The sequence below is a fragment of the Aphelocoma coerulescens genome, chromosome 1 (genome assembly GCF_041296385.1).
Source record: "Aphelocoma coerulescens isolate FSJ_1873_10779 chromosome 1, UR_Acoe_1.0, whole genome shotgun sequence".
NCBI classification, from domain to species: domain Eukaryota; kingdom Metazoa; phylum Chordata; class Aves; order Passeriformes; family Corvidae; genus Aphelocoma; species Aphelocoma coerulescens.
In genome coordinates, this window is record NC_091013.1 from 3671236 (window position 1) to 3689406 (window position 18171).

The 18171-nt window shown below is 45.0% G+C and overlaps 1 protein-coding gene across 1 annotated transcript in view; it reads left to right on the forward strand.

Moving 5' to 3' along the window:
* The first annotated feature begins 1766 nt into the window (after positions 1 to 1766).
* Positions 1767 to 18171, forward strand: part of PCP4 (Purkinje cell protein 4) — a 48275-nt gene continuing 31870 nt past the window's right edge. Inside the window, exon 1 of the mRNA XM_069028201.1 lies at positions 1767 to 1872. Coding sequence (XP_068884302.1) covers positions 1864 to 1872 — 9 coding nt within the window. The 5' untranslated portion in view covers positions 1767 to 1863. The remainder of the gene's footprint in view (positions 1873 to 18171) is intronic.

Genomic DNA, 18171 nt, shown 5'->3' on the forward strand with positions numbered 1-18171 from the left:
CAAAGGGACCTGAAAAGATTTCCTCTCAGCGGTCTGTGTCTCTTCCCATGTGATTGGGAGCCCTTTGATCAGGAATACTCTGTTAATAATTCATGTGAGCATTGTGCCTTGTATCCATAAGCTGACAGACCCATGGCACTCCTGTCAGAATAGGAATAGTAATGCAATGCACCCGCAATTGCTCTTCACTGGAAAATGGTGTCACATGAAACACAGCTTCTTCAGGGGCTAAACTGCATCATCTTTATTTTGGGTCCTTGCAGGGGAGCTCCCGAAGCTGCCCATGCAATGAACTCTTACCATGTTTGTTGCCTGCTTGGGCCACTCACAACAAAAACGGGGACAAATTATGTCAATTTTTAAAAATTCCAGATGCTGGTAGAGGTCCTGGGAATAATGGTACAGTGAAAGAGGCAAAATTTCTCTTCAGTACCTCAAATTTACTGTTTTGTTTCCTAGGAGGGTAAATTTTCTTTTCTCCTCCTTTTCTGGCCGGCACACCTGTGGAAACCCTTATTATTTTTCACATCCCTTGCCAAACTCAGCTCCAATTCTGCCTCAGCTTTCCTGATCCCATCCCTACATATTTGGCCAGCATCCCCAAAATATTCCCAGGATACACATCCCTGGTTCCACTGCCTGTGGAGCCTCCTCACCCTCAGGTGAAGGAGCCCAGCTCCTCCTGCCTCTGCAGCTCAAAGAGAAAATGTGGTTTCTCATGAAATTTATTTCCCTGCCTCTATTAATACTGGCCCTGAAGACAGATGTTGGCGTAGAAAAGAGGCTGCTGCAAGGTAGTCCCTGGAAGTGGGAGGGCTTGTCAAGCTTCTTGGGCTCTCCAATATAATATTTTAACTTTTTTATTGATTTGAGAAAAATTTGAGGGAGTTAAGTGCATTCCCAAAGCTAATTGAACCTATATTTCTTCACAGATACGTGAGTCAGAGCATCTGAGTGCATATTGCCAAATATAGCAATTGTGCTCCATCAAAAGACGGATGCTGGAGCACAACAGCACACATCCCAAAGTTTTGCTTTAATTAACCATTCAGGGAAATGATCGAAAGGGCTGTTTTCCATGTATCTGTGGAAGAAATGCCATGTATTTTAACAGGAATGGCAGCAAGACTGATGAGACAGAGAGAAGAGCCAGGGGTGAGCAGAGCAGTGATTCTCTGCCTGGTTTATAGGATTGCAGAATGTTAAAGAGTTAGAAGGGATCTTAAAGACCATCCTGTCCCCCCACCCCTGCCACGGGACACCTTCCACCAGACCGGGCTGCTCAAGGCTCTGACCTGGCTTTGAACACTGCCAGGGCTGAGGCACCCTCAGCCTCCCCGGCCAACCTGTTCCAGTACCTCGCCATCCTCACAGTAAAAGAAAAAAACGTTCTCCATATCATTTATTCATCCCATCTGCCGCAATAATTCCCCATTCCCAGGCCGTCTCCAGCACACCTGGAGTTCGTGTCTCCACCCCTGCAAGGATGCCCGAAGCCGCCCCAAAGGGAAGCGCATGGTGCCGGGCATTCGGGGAAGTGCGGGGGGGTGGAGGAGGAGAAGGAGGCGGAAGAAGAAGATTAAAAGGAGGAAGACAAGGAGGAGGAGGAGGATGATGAGGAGGATGAGGAGGACGCGAGAAGCGCTCCCGGCCGTGAGGGCCATGAGGGCCGAGGGCCGCCAGGGGGCGCCGCGCGCTCTCGGGATGCGGGGAGCGCGGGGATTGGGTGGGGCCCGCGCGCGCGCGGCGCTGATTGGCTGGCGCGGGCCGGGCCGGGCGCGCGGCGCCGCTTCTTAACGCGCGTCGCGGGGCAGCGGGAGCGCTGAGCGCCGGTGGGGCCGCTGCCACTGTCACTGTCGCGACATGAGCGAGGTGAGCTGGGGCTGAGCGGGGCGGGGGCACCGGACACGGGGCAGCAGCAGCAGCAGCACCCTCGGAGGGTGAATGTCACCTTCGCCTCTCCGCGGGCGGCTGAGGAGGGAGCGGCGCATCCCGGGCTGGGGACGCGCGGAGGCTCCGGAGGTCCCGGGAGGGGGGGGTCTCAGCATCTCCTCTTAAACGCTGATAAACACATCCCCGGAGGTGTGTGTGTGCCTGCAGAGCATAAAGCAAGGTGGTATTTTTTCCCTTTGGAGGACTAGGCACGCCGCTGGAGAGTCTTAATTAAAAAAACCCAATAATTTCTTGTTCTAGCCAACGCTTTCCTATGCAGAAAAGAGGATTTAGTAAGTTGTGGGAAAGCTGCCTGCTAGAGCTCATGGAAAAAAACGCCGTGTTTGTGTTTGGGTGTTGATGTAAACTTTATAAGTAGTGTCCTGAGAAGGATTACAGTCGAGGGGAAAAAATGTAAATAGTGCCAAACATGTAAGGATCACTTGTACCCTTGTAAATAACTAAGCTGAAATTTTGCACTTGCGGGGTTTTTTGCTTGCCTTTTTTTTTTTTTTCTTTTCTCTCTTCTGGAAAAGTTCAAACTAGAATTTTTTTTAGTTAAAAGTACTGTTAGACAGAACGGCTCCTTGTTGGTGTAGACTGTCAAATGTTGGGAGGCTCAGCTGAGAGATCCCACGTTCTCTAGTGCAGCTCATTCTGTGGGAATCAGCTGAGGTACCTGTAACTACGCCTTACCCAGCACCTATTTTTGGAGGCTGTTTGTTATAAAACACCTGCTACTCCATTGACAAATGGGATTTTCCTTTTTTAGAAGCAAAATTGAGTGACACCGGATAAGTTGTGACTACTTGCTGTGCAGGTGTTACACTCAGCTGTGGTGTTCCACGAGGTGTAAACCCGAGATGAAGAGCAGGAGCAGCCTGGTCTGTGGTGTGGGGATTTTTGAGGAGCAGCTCACATTTTGGCTTTCAGGTCATGCCAAGTGGGGAGAGGAGAGGAAATCCTCATCACTGCTGCCTGCAGGGATCAGGCAGCCCAGGTGTGATGCACCAGGCTCTCTCTGACCTCTCCTCTGCTGGTGCCTGTATTTGTGTGAACACCTGCCTGGAGTTCGTGCAGTGTGGGTTTGGTTTTTTGTTGCTTTTGTTCCCAGCCACTGTGACTTTCCACCCAGGCTGGCTGAGGTGTGCTGTGAGATGGCAGCAGCACTATTCCACCTTGTAAATTTATCATTTGGGGAAAAATCTTATGGAGAGGAATAATGTTTGGGTGTTGCTGCTGTACCTACTATAACTACACGAGGTATTCTTGTCACAGCTTTGTGCTGGGTTCTATTTGCTCAGTAATTACTGTTCATAATTTGATTAGACTGATCGCCTTTTGGATTTAAAGAGACCCAGTGAACATAAAGATCATCCCTGCTACCAGCACAGCGGTTCATTATTCACAGTGCATTTATTTGTGCCTGACAGAGCTGTATTCCTGGCAAACTCCTGGAGCTGGGAGATGTTCCTCTGGCGCAGAGCTGTGTCCTGTGCCACTGAGCACTGCACTCGGTGTCTTCAGTGCTACTGCCATTCCCCTGACAAAACTGGGGAGTTTATCACTTACAGCTCCAGTGAAGTAAAGCCTCCGTGCTGTTCCCTGCTGTCGGCTCTTCCCCCAAAAGGCAGATGAAAGCAACTACACCACCCCAAACCACCTCACTTCAAAAGATTGTTGTTAAAAAATGAGGCAAAAAACCCTGAGCAGAAGGGAAGCTCTTAAATAACTGTTTGCTGTTGGGAGGGTCTTGGTGGTTTTTACTTGCAATGCTTTAATTGAAAGATATTTATATTTTTGGCTTAATCTGCTGAAAAAATCTGTGGACAGGGTGATTGAAAAGAGGCTCAATTTGAGCCATCAAAAGATTATCCCACATACGACAGTGTTGGGAGGGTGGGAAGGGTTTTTTTTGTTCGGTTACCATTTGCCTGGATTTGAGCAGCACTGGAAATGTGGTCACAGAAATCTCTGAGAAGAGCTTTCATCTCCCTGAGTTATTTACTGAGACTTTGCATGAATTCTCATTTTACTGCTTCAAGCAGAATTAATTTCTTCCCTGTTCATGGGCAGTGATAAGGGTGATTTATGAGTGTGAGAGTGGTGAGGCACTTCAACAGGTTGCCCAGAGAACCTGTGGCTGCCCCATCCCTGGAAGCGTTCAAGGAGAGGTTGGATGTGGCTCTGAGCAACCTGGAATGGTGGGAGGTGTCCCTGCCCATGGCAGGGGGTGGAACAAGATGATCTTCAAGGTCCCTTCTAACCCAAACCATTCTGTGTTTCTGTGATCACCAGTCTCTGGTAGAAAAAGCTGAAAAGGAAGCAGTCATTCATCGGACTGTAGTACCTTTCTATTTTCTAGCAGCTAGCTTATATTTTTTTCAGGAGGGATGAGGACCTTTTCTACAGAAGAACACTACACTCCTTTCTCTGCAATATTTGTCTGAAAATGTGTTTAATGAGTTCTGTCTGCTGGGCAGAAGCCTGGCCCCATAAGTAGTCAGTGGGAGTGTGAGGTGTAAGAGTTGACCTGATGACTTTGCAAATTGTGATTTGTGCTTCCTGCTGCCTGGTTTAGTGGCAGACAGGTCCCTTAGCTGTATGGGAACTCCTTGAGAATGTCAATGTACATTGAAATAGATTTTTAGCTCTGAAAGTCTGTCCTCAGATAACTGAGGAGCCTTTTCTTTAGGTCTGTAGGTGTTCTCTGTTGTTTTTAATGAGCCTGGAGAGGAGAGCCGTGCTGAAAAATCAGCTCCTGTCAATGAGCAGCCATGAGATGCAGCCTGTCTTCCATTAAAGATCTCCAGTCACACAGGATGAACTGGGGGAAGAGATCTTGGGTAATGAGCCCACAGAGCAATGCCAAATCTCTATTCAGAATCAGTAGTTGTACCAGTGAGCCTCTAGACTCACATCTGGCATAAACTCGATTCACCACAGGGAATCCTGTCATCTGATCAGCCATTTAACTATCCTGACATGTTGCAGATGATGTTAGGTCGTGGCATTCCCCTGCCATGAGGGTTCACAAGAAGCATTCAATCACACAGACATTTTTATGACGTTCACTCTTGCCTTCTGTGTGGAATGTTCCTGGATGTCATCAGGAATCAGGTCTGCGCTTGGGAAGGAGAGCACTGAAACAATATGGTCCTGCAGCCCTGGGTGCTGTTCCAGTGGCTCAGGGATGAGGAGTCTCTAGCAGAGATTGCCTTGGATGCATTTATTTCCTTTTGATTTTATAGGATCAGGGTGGTGTTGCTGGTGTAGGGGACAAGCTCAGCTTTAATAGGTGTTATTTAGGTGTCTGATTTTGGGGGAGCCATTTGGGAAATCTTTTTGATTGCCTGAGGCACCTGTGATTGACGAACTTGCATTGCAAGAGCCTCGTGCAATGTGAGTGAAGTGCAGCGCTGATTGCCAGGGTGCTGATGTGCCCCCCTTAAGTGGTGTGTGCTTTGAGCCAGCAGCTTTTTATGTTTGAGAATCAGCCTAATTACCAGACAGCAGCAAGAATATTCTGGCTTTCCTTTGGAAACAGGTGTCAAGTGATCAGGCACATGAAATTCAAAGAGCTGTTAGGGGTCTGACTTGCTTTGTTGGGAAGGTGAAGAGCTGGGGACTTATGTCTGCATAAATGCAGAGTTTTTGGTCAGGCTTTGAAAGCAAAGAACACCAAATCTTGCTTCTGTGAGCTACAACAAGCTGTTCCCTTTGCCTTAGGTTGGCTTTGGAATCCTGCAGCCACTGCTGTGCTGTGTCCACCTTCAAAGGGATCATGGAGAGTGTTTGTGTGTCCCATAACTGGGAGGTGCAGGGCATTCCTGGGGAGATGAGCTGTCCTGATGGGTCTGCTCATGCAGACAGCTCTGCTCTGCAGCCTGGGGAGCTGAATCTTTGCTTTTTTACTCAGACCACCCTCACTGGGAGGTGTCCAGGCAGCCAACTCAGCAAAGGTGGATGCTGACATGGGATAACTCTGGGGTCAAAGGTGCTCTCCTGAAAATGGAGCTTCCCCAGTGCTTGAGGTGTGTCTGTGAGACACCCATCACCAGGGCAGCCTTTGCTTTCCCAACAGGTGATACCCCATGGTGGTTTGGGCATGTCCCACAGCAGGCAGACTTCTAGAGGGTGTCCTTGTCCCTCAGGGTTGAGGGAGAACCTGGAACATGTCCCTATCCCTCTGGGCAGGTGTGTTCAGCAGGAGGACAGAGAATGTGTGAAATGTTAGGTGTAAGTGGAGGCTTTTGGCTGAAACTGTGGCTGCTTCAGGTAGTTAAATGATAAAACAGGGGTTCTTTCCTGGGTTGTTCTCCTGAATTCCCTTGAAACCATTCCATTGAAATGATATTTAGCATCTTGGAACCACATAAACACAAGTGAGGATTATACAACCGTAATCCTGATGGCACTAAATCAAAGAACTGGTGTTTCTAAGGGAAGAACACACCATATTTGTTTAGAGGAGCTCCTGTTCTCTGCTCTGGTGTTTCCAGTCCTGGGGGGTGTCTGAACCAGCCCCTCACCGTAGGGGGGACCTTCTGGTTGCATTTTTCAGATATTTCCATGACCCCAAGTGTTAATTATTTGCCTTGATGAGGTTCTACCCACAGTAGGCACAAAAACTGTGCAGCTCTAAAAACCACAGCGAGAACATGGCAGAGTGGAGGAGGAAATTCTGCAGCTGTTACAGGATGGGGGTGGGATCGATAAGCACATGAACATCAGTTTTTAATTTTAACTCACATCTATTTATTAGCTGAGTGGTAAATTGCAGCTCAAAAGAGGAGGAAGAAGAGAGAACAATAAGTTTTACATCTGTCACTTTGCCTACTCTTTCCATCAGTGTGGTTTCAGTGGGATCAAGCATCTTCTAAAATAGCACTTAGAAGTGATGTTGGAAATTGATCTTAATTTGATGACACTGGCAGAAGCTCGCGGGTTTTCTTCCCATGTATAGAATGCCAACATATTCAGGCAACACACTAAAAAAGGACATTTAGCTTTAACAGTATGCTTCAGATATCATGTTTCCTTGTAAAAGATGAACTTGCTCCAACCTTTGTGCTGCAGGACTTGACAATACAATATAATTTCAGGTTGCAAAGGAATATTAGTTTCTAGTCCAATATCTCTAAATTTGTAATGAATTGGCAGGCTTATAGGAGTTGTCATCCAGCAGTTATTACATTATCTAGATCATACTAATGATGAAATGTGGTGTAAAGTAGCAGTTAACTTCAGCAGGAACAGCAGTGGCATTTCTATCAAAGGTTTCTTTTTTTTTTTTTTTAATTTGAATAAAATATTTGATTTCCAAACTGCCATTTGCTATTGTCTGTCTCAGTTTTTTTGTAGGGAGAGCTTGAAAAATGTGTTTACATGTTTTGCCTCTTTAACTCTGCTGTGGAAGAGCTTGTAACAGAGTGGGCTTAACATGGGGTATGCAAATCCTGAGACACCCCCTTGGCTGAAGAGGATGGGAGAAAGCAGCAGGGGAAAGAAATACCTTCCTTCAGCCTCTTAGTTGCAACAGAGCCCTAAATTCCCTGAGCCATGTACCACATTCTCTGCAAGGCACGGGATCTTCTCATGAAGATGAAAAACATACATTCCCCCTCTTTCTAAAGAAAGATGTTCTGTTTCTTTAGTTGTTTGGATATTGGGTTTCTAAATAAATAAAAAAAGTATGGTAGATATCTGTAAACTAGGTCAAATCATAAATAATCCTTTTAAAACTTTGGTTTATTGAATTAAAACTGGAGGACAATCTTTTCTACAGAAAGAGGTAGAAGACAGACTATATGCATTTGTCTTATTAGGAAAATAAATGACAAGCAACTGCAAAGGAAATCAATTGTGAAACATTATAAATTACAGGATTTGGGCTGACAGTTTATCCCCACTCTCCATGTCTGCCTCCTCAGAGACCACACTAAGGCTACTTAGAGGTAAATTGGGCAAGTGTCACACAGACCGGGTCTTGGGCTGGTGCTGTCTCATCTCATCAATTCATAACGAGGGATAAAGCCTTATAGATGCACTAGCATGAAGTTTGGAGGGAGAAGCACAAGTTTAGTCAGAGACAAAATGAAAATTGTCTGCCTACATGACTTGAATATTAGTTTCAGCTGAACTGTCTTTCCTCTTAAAGAGAAAAGTATTGCTTTACAGACACTGAATGTTCTTGCATTATCACCTTAGTCTAGAGTGCATGAAATACGACCTTAACCAGTGGTGTAGCTGACACTGTGAGTGCTGTAACAGTAGACAGAATGATGTTAGGGAGCTCTTTTGTGAAAGATGAAAGTAAGAAACAAAAGGAGAAAGAAGAAAGGAAAAAAACCTGCAAAATCTGGTGTCCTTCTGTCTGACCTTGGAGACCTCAGAGATCCCTGGACTGAGACAAGGAGCTGGTGAGAAGGGTGGCACCAGGTAGGAGGGCATCATATCTTGGAAACACAGACTAACACTGCCAGGAAGTCTGCAGGTGTGTATTTAATGTCTTTAACATTTGAGTTTTAGTGTCCAAATGCCTGACAGAAAGGACTGAGCTGCTTTGTCACCAGCCTTAAGTGGTGTTCCTTGGCTGGCAGTTGTATTCTTCGTGGGTTGTGGGGCCACAGCTGCTGGATGGTGCCAGCAGACCTGGAAAGCTGCAGCAGCAGAACCAGAGAAACCTGAAGTGTGGTCAGGTTATGATGATTTAAACTTGGAAAGGGCGTGCAGGGCTGTGGGAGGTCATGTTGGATTGCTGCACAACAGGAATCTCCTGAAAGTAAAGGAGCGAGATCCTTGTGGGGATCCTGGCTGGCTGCACACCCTGGTGGGGATGTATCTGTAGGGATTTGGGGTACACTTGTTCTGGGAACGATGGAGCACTGGTCAGCAATGCCCAAGCTGTCACTTACTAGGGCTATCCTTGGAAATGGGACAAATCCCTGTCATGCTAAATCAGCTTGAGAAGAGTTCACAGGCTCTTCTGGAGTGAATCAGGGGGTGGAAGAGGTCTTAAAAGAAAAGTTGGGATGTGCACAGCTTCAAAATCCCTGGGTAGTGTTGGGAAGCAGACAGCACCCATTGCTAGTATCTGGGCATGATTTGCATCTCCATGTGTCCACTGTGGCCAACAAAATAAGCCTTGTTACCCAGCAGGTGCCATGATCTCAACAGCCTTTTCCTCAAAATGCAAGTGTGTAACTAAGCAGATGAAGCAAAACTTAATAGATCTGGGGACATACTTGATTTCTTGGGATTTTGATGTTATTAGACCTTTTCCTAGTGACACTCAGGACATGAAGGAAGACCAGTGATTTGTGAGAGTGGTTTTCACAGACATCATAGCATTTCCCCACGAAATGTTTGCCTCACCAGGCAGTAGGGTGAGGTTGGGTTGATCAGGTGAGTATCAGGCTGTAATGCCTAGAGAAATAGGAAAACAAGTTTTAAAAGGCTAAAGTCCAAGTTTAGGTGAGAGGTAAAGAGGCAGAAAAATAATCCTCATAAAAATCTCAAGTGTGTTCTTCATCTGAATTTTAGTGATTTTCATTGTCTAGCCTTAATATGTCAAGAAATTGGGTTCTTTTTTTCTCTTGGGAATTTTTCTTTCCCTTTTTTCCCTTGGAGGAAATAGGCTTCTCTTTGCAATAACCAGCACTAAATTATTCTTGTATTAAAATACTGAGTACTCTGCACGTTAACTCTTAAGCACGTAATTTTAACTCTAATGGAAATGCTCTGAAGAATGACTTTTATTTGAACTTTTTCTTGTGGTGTTCCATGAGGAAATCTGAATGACATGGAAATCTGTTTCTTGGAATTCCAAAAGAGTACTTATAAAATGTGAGGTCGAGAGACGCAGAAGATAAACTGCCAAAAATTAGAAGCATTAAGTTGATGGGAAGGAAGGAGGAGGAAGGATGGCTGGGTGGGCAGATGACATGGGGGGGGAAATGAGCCATGTGGCTTCATGGCTGCTTCACACATATCACTGCTCCAGTCAGAGCTGTCAGATCCACACCCCTGGAAGAGAGCAAACATATTGTTGGCTTGGCACGCTTCAGAGTGCATGTGCCAGCACACATGTGCTGCAGTTTAAGCAGGGCAGCCAAATGCCTAAGGCAGGCCAGCTTGATGCCAATTTTAATTTGCCAGTCAGACTTGGCTAGTTATCACTTCTTTCCTTCAGCATATTTTGCAAGCTACTGGAGAGCACTAACACCCAAACCAAGCTGAATGAACCTCTCAGGATAGATTACAGGAGATCCTCTCTTTCTCACAGGGCTTTTGTTCTGAGCACCACTTCCATTCCTTGTGTGGATCAAAAGCTTCGTGCGCTTCCATCCTGAAATTGGACTTAGGGGATGGATCTGCAGGTGTGGGAACATTGGTACCACAGGATCAACCTTAATATTATGAATTGGAGAGAACCCAAGCTGCAAATACCTGAATTCTAGTAACAGCTTTTGCAGTCACGCCATATCAGTCTTTAATAGATGTTTTTGTCTGACTGCAGTGTGTCAGGTAGCACAGCTGGATCTAAATCTGTTTTCTGCATGACACTTCTAAGGGAACTATTTTCTCTGTAATCACGGGATAAATAGGTGAGACTGTTACCAAATGCATGACTCTTCTTGTAGGAGCACCTAAGGTCCATTTTTAATGGCATTGCAGGATGTTTTGCCATGTTCATTTGTGAATAAGCTGGAAATGTTTAGATGGGTAATGTTTTTTCTTTTGCTCCATCTGCAAGGCACAAAGTGCAGAATGGAGCCTGGCTCATAATGTGAGGCTGAACACAGAGGTAATGGAAGAGGACTACTTGGAGAAACTTGAAAGTTTTCATTGAACATGAATTGGAAAACACAGTTCATAGAATCACAGAATGGTTTGGGGTGGAAAGTCATTAAAGATCTTCTTGTTCCACCCCCTGCCATGGGCAGGGACACCTTCCACTGTGCCAGGCTGCTCCAAGCCCCAATGTCCAGCCTGGCCTTGGACACTGCCAGGGATGGGGCAGCCCCAGCTGCTCTGGGCACCCTGTGCCAGGGCCTGCCCACCCTCCCAGGGAAGGATTTAGTCTTGGGACAGGTAGCCTGGTGTGTCTCTGCTGGGGCCAGGGAACCTGGCAACTCTTACAGCTTTTCTGTGAAAATTGCTTTCTTATCTTCCCTTCTGCTGTTAGCAATGAAATGGATCGCAGCAACAATTTCCCCGAGCAGCTGCAGGGTCCTGGGAGTTTCTGATTTGTGGAAATCCCGATTTTCTGTCCATCTCTTGGACAGAGGTAATGACCTGACTTGTCTTCTGCTTGCTACGTGTGAGCTTATTTGATTGCTGTCCCCGATTCCTGGTGATCAAGGTGACCTTGTGCCTCACCCTGCCCATTTTCCTTTCACTGTGGCAGGGCTGTTTTTAATCCCTTGGCTGTGGTTTTTCCTCCCAGTGCCAAGAGCTCTGCTCTGAACCACATCCCCCCCCCCAACAAAGCAGCTCCCCTAAAGCCCTCAGCGGGTCATTCCTGATCCAGACTGGAACAATGCAGGACAAATCCTCTGTTGAGCGATGCCCCGTGTCGAGGGCCGATTCTGGGTACCCCTGGCAGGGATGTGCCCGTGGCACGGAGCCAGGGATGCCAGGTTTGCATCGCCTGGCTGTGCAGCCCCTGGGCAAGGCTGTGCTGCCAAGGCTGTGGCACACTCGCAGTCCAGTGATTCCCTGCCGCTGGAATGACCCTGGAGAAGTTCATGTCATCCCTGCAGATAGATGGCTGTGGGGCTGCTCCGGGTCACTCCCTGCGACCAGACGGGCTGCCTGGGGTGGGTGGAGCAGCGGAGTAAGCGATGCAGAAACATCCCTGCCACTTGGTCTTGCTCTTGTCTTGAAAATGAAAGGCTTTGCCCGAGGCTGAAGGCAGAAAGTTCCTTTGCATGGTGGCTTGAAACTGCCATAATTAATATTTTTGGAAAATCCTGGCTTGCCCAGTTACTAGAGCAACTACCTAACTGACTGTGATAATACCTGTTTACCTCTGAAATATGTAGGGAAACAGCAGGGAAATAAGAACAGATTATTTTTAATTGCACAACTGGAAATAAAAACATGCCAACGCAAAAAAAAAAAACAACCACCAGAATTTTTGCAGTCTGGGAAGAAGCAGCCTGTTTTAATAATGATAGCCAATATGATCAGAGATGAAGCAATTTGTCAGCGCAGATTTTCGCTGTGAATAATCCAAGCTGTCCCTTGAAGACAACCTCTAACTCAATTATGGCTGGGTTTAGAGCTCAGCAAATTGCATTACCCAAAACTTCACAAGGGCTTGGAAGAATGAAATACAAAGTAAATTTTTTGCTACAACACCACCATCCATAATCTGTTATATTATGTATAGGCAGGGACCCTGTAACTGGCTTAGAACACTCTTCCTATTGGGGATGCTGATATTAAAGGATACCCAGGATATTGCCTGAATCCAAATGCTGTTTCCAGATCCCTAAGGTTCTCTTGCTCCTAATCCTGTGCCCTGCCTGTATTTCCCATACAGGGGACCAAGGTTTAGAATTTAGGTTGTCCTGGTACAACTGTTTGTGGATCAGAGACATCAACAAGACTGAAATGATCAACAGAAATAGTTGAAATAAGTATTTTTTTTTTTTTTTAGCTGTATCATTTCAATGATTGTTTTCAACACAGCTCTGCTGAAGGGTTATTTTTAACTTGAATAATTTTAGTGCTCCTATTTTCCGTGTGACCTTGCAAACAATTGTTTCCAAAGAAATGAGGCCTTGGGGATGGGAAGGTGTGGCTGCATTGGGCTCTAATGGGAAGTAGGAGTTTTTAAGGCAGGTTTCCTGCCCAAAAATGCCCTTTCTGGATCTGTAATGCCAGGTCTGGTGCTACCAATAGATAAGAAATAATAGGAGAAAAAAAAGGCTGAGTCCACCATAAGAACCACAGTTACTTTTTGTTTATGCCATCTAGCTTAATCAATTTTTATGTAATTGAATATTCTTCTTAGGTCACCTTGGAAATGGATAAAGAGGAAACCTCAGTGTCACTGGGATATGGGCTGGATCACCCATGTCCAAATGAGAATTGAGGTCATTTTTTGGCAAGTGGTGTGAGAAGGTTTTTTCTGTAGCTGATTTTACTCTCTTTGCCCTTTGCTAAACAAATCCCAACACGCAGTTTAGGGAAATTCCACCGTGCCACACTGAGGTTCCAGTTCCACTCTTAAAAGTAATTCTGCTGACTTGAAGACAATTACTTGTCCATGTCTGAGTTAGCCCTGTAAATAAACCATGCTGGATCAAATCTTCCATTTCCTGCAGGAAAAAAAAAGGGATTACTTCTTATGGCTGGCATGGTAATTAACAGGATTTGGGAAACACATTTTTGCAGCTGCTTTCAAAATTAACTTCAAAGATTCCATTAATCCCTGCCTCTGAAAAAAAAAAAAAAGTGATTACAATGTCTTTGGAGAAATAATGTTTTAATTCAAAATATGCTAATAACCTAAATATTAAGCAAGCTACTGTTTGTGCTAATTACGTTGATTACATTTGGTGTTGGTGTAAATATTCCGTTTAGAACATTATATGGAATCTGAATACAAAATCAGCAGGTTCTCACTGTGCTGATTTATAAATTACAGCCCAGCATCAGCAAAAGTGGGGCACAGCTAAAGTTCTTTTCTATGCTATTAGAATATTTAAAATCGGCACTGTAAGTAGGTTCCTGTATCCCAGACAGTGATTCCCTCAGTCCATTTTCATCAGATGCCTCCTGATTTATCCTGGGAGCTGCCTCCAGCCCTGGGGTCCCAGCACAGGGAGGACGTGGAGCTGCTGGAGAGAGGCCAGAGGAGGCTCCAGGATGAGCAGAGGGATGGAGCAGCTCTGCTGGGAGGAAAGGCTGCCAGAGCTGGGATTGTTCAGCCTGGAGAGGAGAAGCTTTGGGGTGAGCTCAGGGTGGCCTTGCAGGGCCTGAAGGAGCTGCAGGAAAGCTGGAGAGAGACAATTGCCAAGGGCTGGAGGGCCAGGAGCCAGGGAATGGCTTCCCAGTGCCAGAGGGCAGGGCTGGATGGGAGATTGGGCAGGAATTGTTCCCTGGCAGGGTGGGCAGGCCCTGGCACAGGGTGCCCAGAGCAGCTGGGGCTGCCCCTGGATCCCTGGCAGTGCCCAAGGCCAGGCTGGACATTGGGGCTGGGAGCAGCCTGGCACAGTGGAAGGTGTCCCTGCCCATGGCAGGGGGTGGAGCTGGGTTTAAGCTCCCTTCCAACCCAAGCCATTCCATGGTTCTAAGTATGCTCCGTGCTGAAGGGCCTCCTGCTGTCTGTGTGCGCTCAGAAATTCTGTTCTGAGGATTTACCTCAAGCCAGAAGTTCTGTCTGGAGAAAAGTGAACAAATCACATGTCTTAAACTGTAGCAAATGCCCTAAGCCTGTGAGCAACCCTTTGATTAAGGCACTCTGTGTGCATTTTGTGTAGACATGTACATAAAAATGTGTGTTTCACGTGGGCAGTGACCACACTGCAAACAACACCATTTGTAGTTATCAGAAACGTGTCAGTTTTGGACAGATAATTCTGTGGTTTCCAGGATGACAATGTGCATTCGTGTGCATGACCATGTGCCTTCAGTGACTAAAAAAGTCACAAAAACCCATTGTCCCTCTGTCAGCTTTTAGCCACTGCAGTTTGAGTCCCATTGGCTCATCTCAGCCCACCTGTGTAGTTCTAATTTATTAAAATAGCTATAGGAAAGCCTTAATAAAATTAGGGACAATCCGGAGCCAGTCAAGTAGAAAACTGTCTGACCCACGAGGATAATTACAGGAATTGTCGAAGTGCCAGGGATCATTTAGCTTTGACAGCCAGAATGGAAAGATGGATTCTGGTGCTCTTACTCTGGCAACATTGTGCTGCCCTGGCAATGCAGAACGGACAGAAAACTGGCTGTGGAAAACTCCCTCGGAGTAGAGGAGCATGCAGGGAGGAGGGGATACGTAGGTGAAGAAGTACAAGTTGATAAATAATTTTTGTTTCTGTCAGGTTGCTCAAGAAATGCAGTCTGCGATTTCTCACAAAGTAAGACAGCAGTAACAGACACGTTATCAGATTTATCCGTCATTCCGACAAACTCCTGGCTAGATCTTCTGTACCTGGTGCAATTCCCTTAAATGTGGCCTTTGAAGGACACTTTCATCTCATAAATATTCAGTACCATGTCTATAAAGATGTGGTGGAAGAGTGGAGGAACTTGTAAAGGAGGCACAAGTAGACGAGTGAGGAAGGTTTATTTGTGTCGTTTCTTGTGCAATTTTCATTCCTTTATCCAAGCTTCTGTCTGGGGTTCTTCAGCTCTGTCTGCAGATGTTCTTTAGGTGACTGATGTGAGAGAACCTGTACGTCACAAAGTTGGTTTGGGATTTGCCATCTGTCTGTGCTGCAGACCAGTTTGGAGAAGAAATAATTAGAAGGTAATGAGTGAAATGATAGAAGTTGTGGCTGGCTCTCCAGCAGTGCACTTTATCTCTCCCAGCTGTTCATTTCCATGCTTTCTGATATATAATTCCAAAAAATACAGTGGTGCTAAAATTCCAGTCCCATTACTTGGAGGCCCTTGCAGCTTCAGCAAACAAAAAGCTTTTTATCACAGCAACATTGCTTTTCCTGCCTTTAACTTTTTATTTTAAGCATTGTCATTTATTTTGTCCATTTTTTTAAACCAAATTATTACTGTGTTGTGGCTAAGAGAAATGTTTTTCACACATCAATGTATGAAATGCTGAGTGCCATAGTTTCAAGTCAGTACATGACGTCAGAAAGAGGTAGTGACACAGAAATCTCCAGTAAAGGAGAACTTAACCTAAATAATCCTATTGAAATCCCAAGTTCTGCAGAGTGGACCCACTCATCCCAGGTCATAGCTGCTTGGTTCTTGCCCCTGCTTAAATTCTGGATCTTCATTTAGATTCTGATGTATCTCCTGATCATTCTGCTGTGATTAGGAAGCTTTCCTTGCTCGGAAAACATCACAAGTCCCTAAGCAGATACTTTTCAGCGACATTTTTATTTGCAGAAAGATCATAAACTTCATAAATCTTTGAAATGTATTTTTTCAGTATTTTTTTTTCCACATTAAGGCTGAGACAGCTGAGTATTTTTTTAATTAAAGCAAAAGACTATAAAAAAATAAGGTCCTTATGAAATAGTTCTGTTGAATTCAATTTCTTAAAGGGAAATCTTTGTATGGAGAACGTGTGGCGGTGCAGAGGGAAGGCTTGCTTGGCACCATGCTGGCAGAGCCACAGCTTTTTTTGTGTTGCTTAGTACCAATGTGTGTTTCCTCCTGTCACATCTTAGCATAGCAAAACAAAGCTTAGAATATGCAAAAATTCCCTGCTGTCCTTTTTGCCAATACAGAACATCCTAATAACATTTCATATGTGTCACCCCTGTCAGTCTACGCTGACTTTTGCTGCTGCTCACTTTACAGAAACTTTCCACCTGTTTCTGTTCTTTTAATTCCGCTCTTGGATCTTTTTCTTCCCCATTCTTTTATGTAGAAACATATCCTGTTGAAAATCTGCAGCCACTGCTTTCCTGGGATACAGCTCTGTGTACCTTCTTGACCCTGCACTGAGGCAAAGCATCAGGATGATGTTATTATCTGTAAGAGCCCATTTTTCAGAACGTTCTGGCAGTTTCATGTCCCTGATCTTGGACTTTCTGTGGCTCACTATAAAACAAACAACCCTTCTGACCCCAAAAATTCTGTAATCAACACCTGGCTGCAATCCCTAACACTGAGGTGCTAATTAAAAGCGTAGCTGAAAAGGTCAGGCTATTTCAAGACACGAACAGAATGTAAGATTAAAGGCAAAAATTAGGCTTGGGGGTGCAACAGGGCCTAGAAGAATGAGTAGAAAAGCTGCTGCAGTAATTTAACATTCTTCTTGAAATGTCCTCCTGGCTGCAAGTTCACTTTTAACCTTAGTTTGCTCGCCTTGGGGACTAATTTAGTACAGATTTTCATACCACGTTAACTGGCCTCTGCGTATAGCTCTGAGAATTTAACAGGAAGGCAAACCTGTTCTGTTCTTACTGGGATTTTGAGCATATGGCAGAAGTCTTTTTTACTTCCTCTGCTGACAAATTGGGAGTCACTTTGATTTTCGGAGACATTTTTAATTATATGCCTTTGGTGTTTTGTAAAACCACTGAGTTAAAAATTAATATAGCCCGAAGTAGTCATAAACTCTGTTTCCTCCTACACAACATAGCAACAAAACTGTTTATCATGTTTTACTGTATAATCGTTATGGGTCTGCACTCATGTTCATTTTAGCTCTGATGTTTCTTTGATGCCTGGTGGAAAGTTTATTCAATGCTTCTGTCCTGGTGCTTGCCTTTATAAACGCTGTGGAATTTCAGAAGCAATCTCTGAATGAAGGGAGCTGGCTGCCAAGTTATAGGGAATGGGAATCTTCTCATGAGGAAAGGCTGAGGGAGCTGGGGCTCTTCAGCCTATCAGATCCCAGAAATTAATACTACTTTTCCTGTATTTCAGTGATGTTAATTTCATCTGTTTTATCTATGGACAATATCTGCTATACCAGCATTTCATCCATTGCTTCTTGAAAATACCCCCAGCAACTCCTCCTCGTGTTTAGTCCCCTTTTTCTCTGAACCACGTTAAAAAACTCAGCTTTGTTCTGCAACCTGCAGTAGCATCATGAAAGGTGATGAAAGAAGAAAGAAATTCCAGCTGCTAATAATCCCAACACCTTGAAAATGTTTTGAAAAGTAGGTCCACTGAATGTACTGAAATAAAAGACTAAAGGCTTTGCAGGAGGATGATCCCATTGTATCTGGCTTTTTTCTGAGTTTCAGTATCTTGTTGATGAGAAGCTGATTCTCACTTTCAAATCCATTGCAGTCACTTGGAAGACAGCACAGGACTTATAGATCAAAATACGTCTATAACTAAAGGAAAAACTCTCAGAAGCTGGTTTGGCAGACTTTCAGGTTTCGTCTGTTTAAGTCCAGTGGTCACCAATCAAAAAAATGGCTGCAGAATATTGCAACTGATTTCAGACTTAAAGAAAAATACCGTGACCTCATGAATAGAAAAACCTTCATTTACCAAACCCAAGTTTTTATTCTTTTTCTTTGACAACATTCTGCTCTCCCCGAGGGGAAATCTCGAGACACAAAATAAATGTGT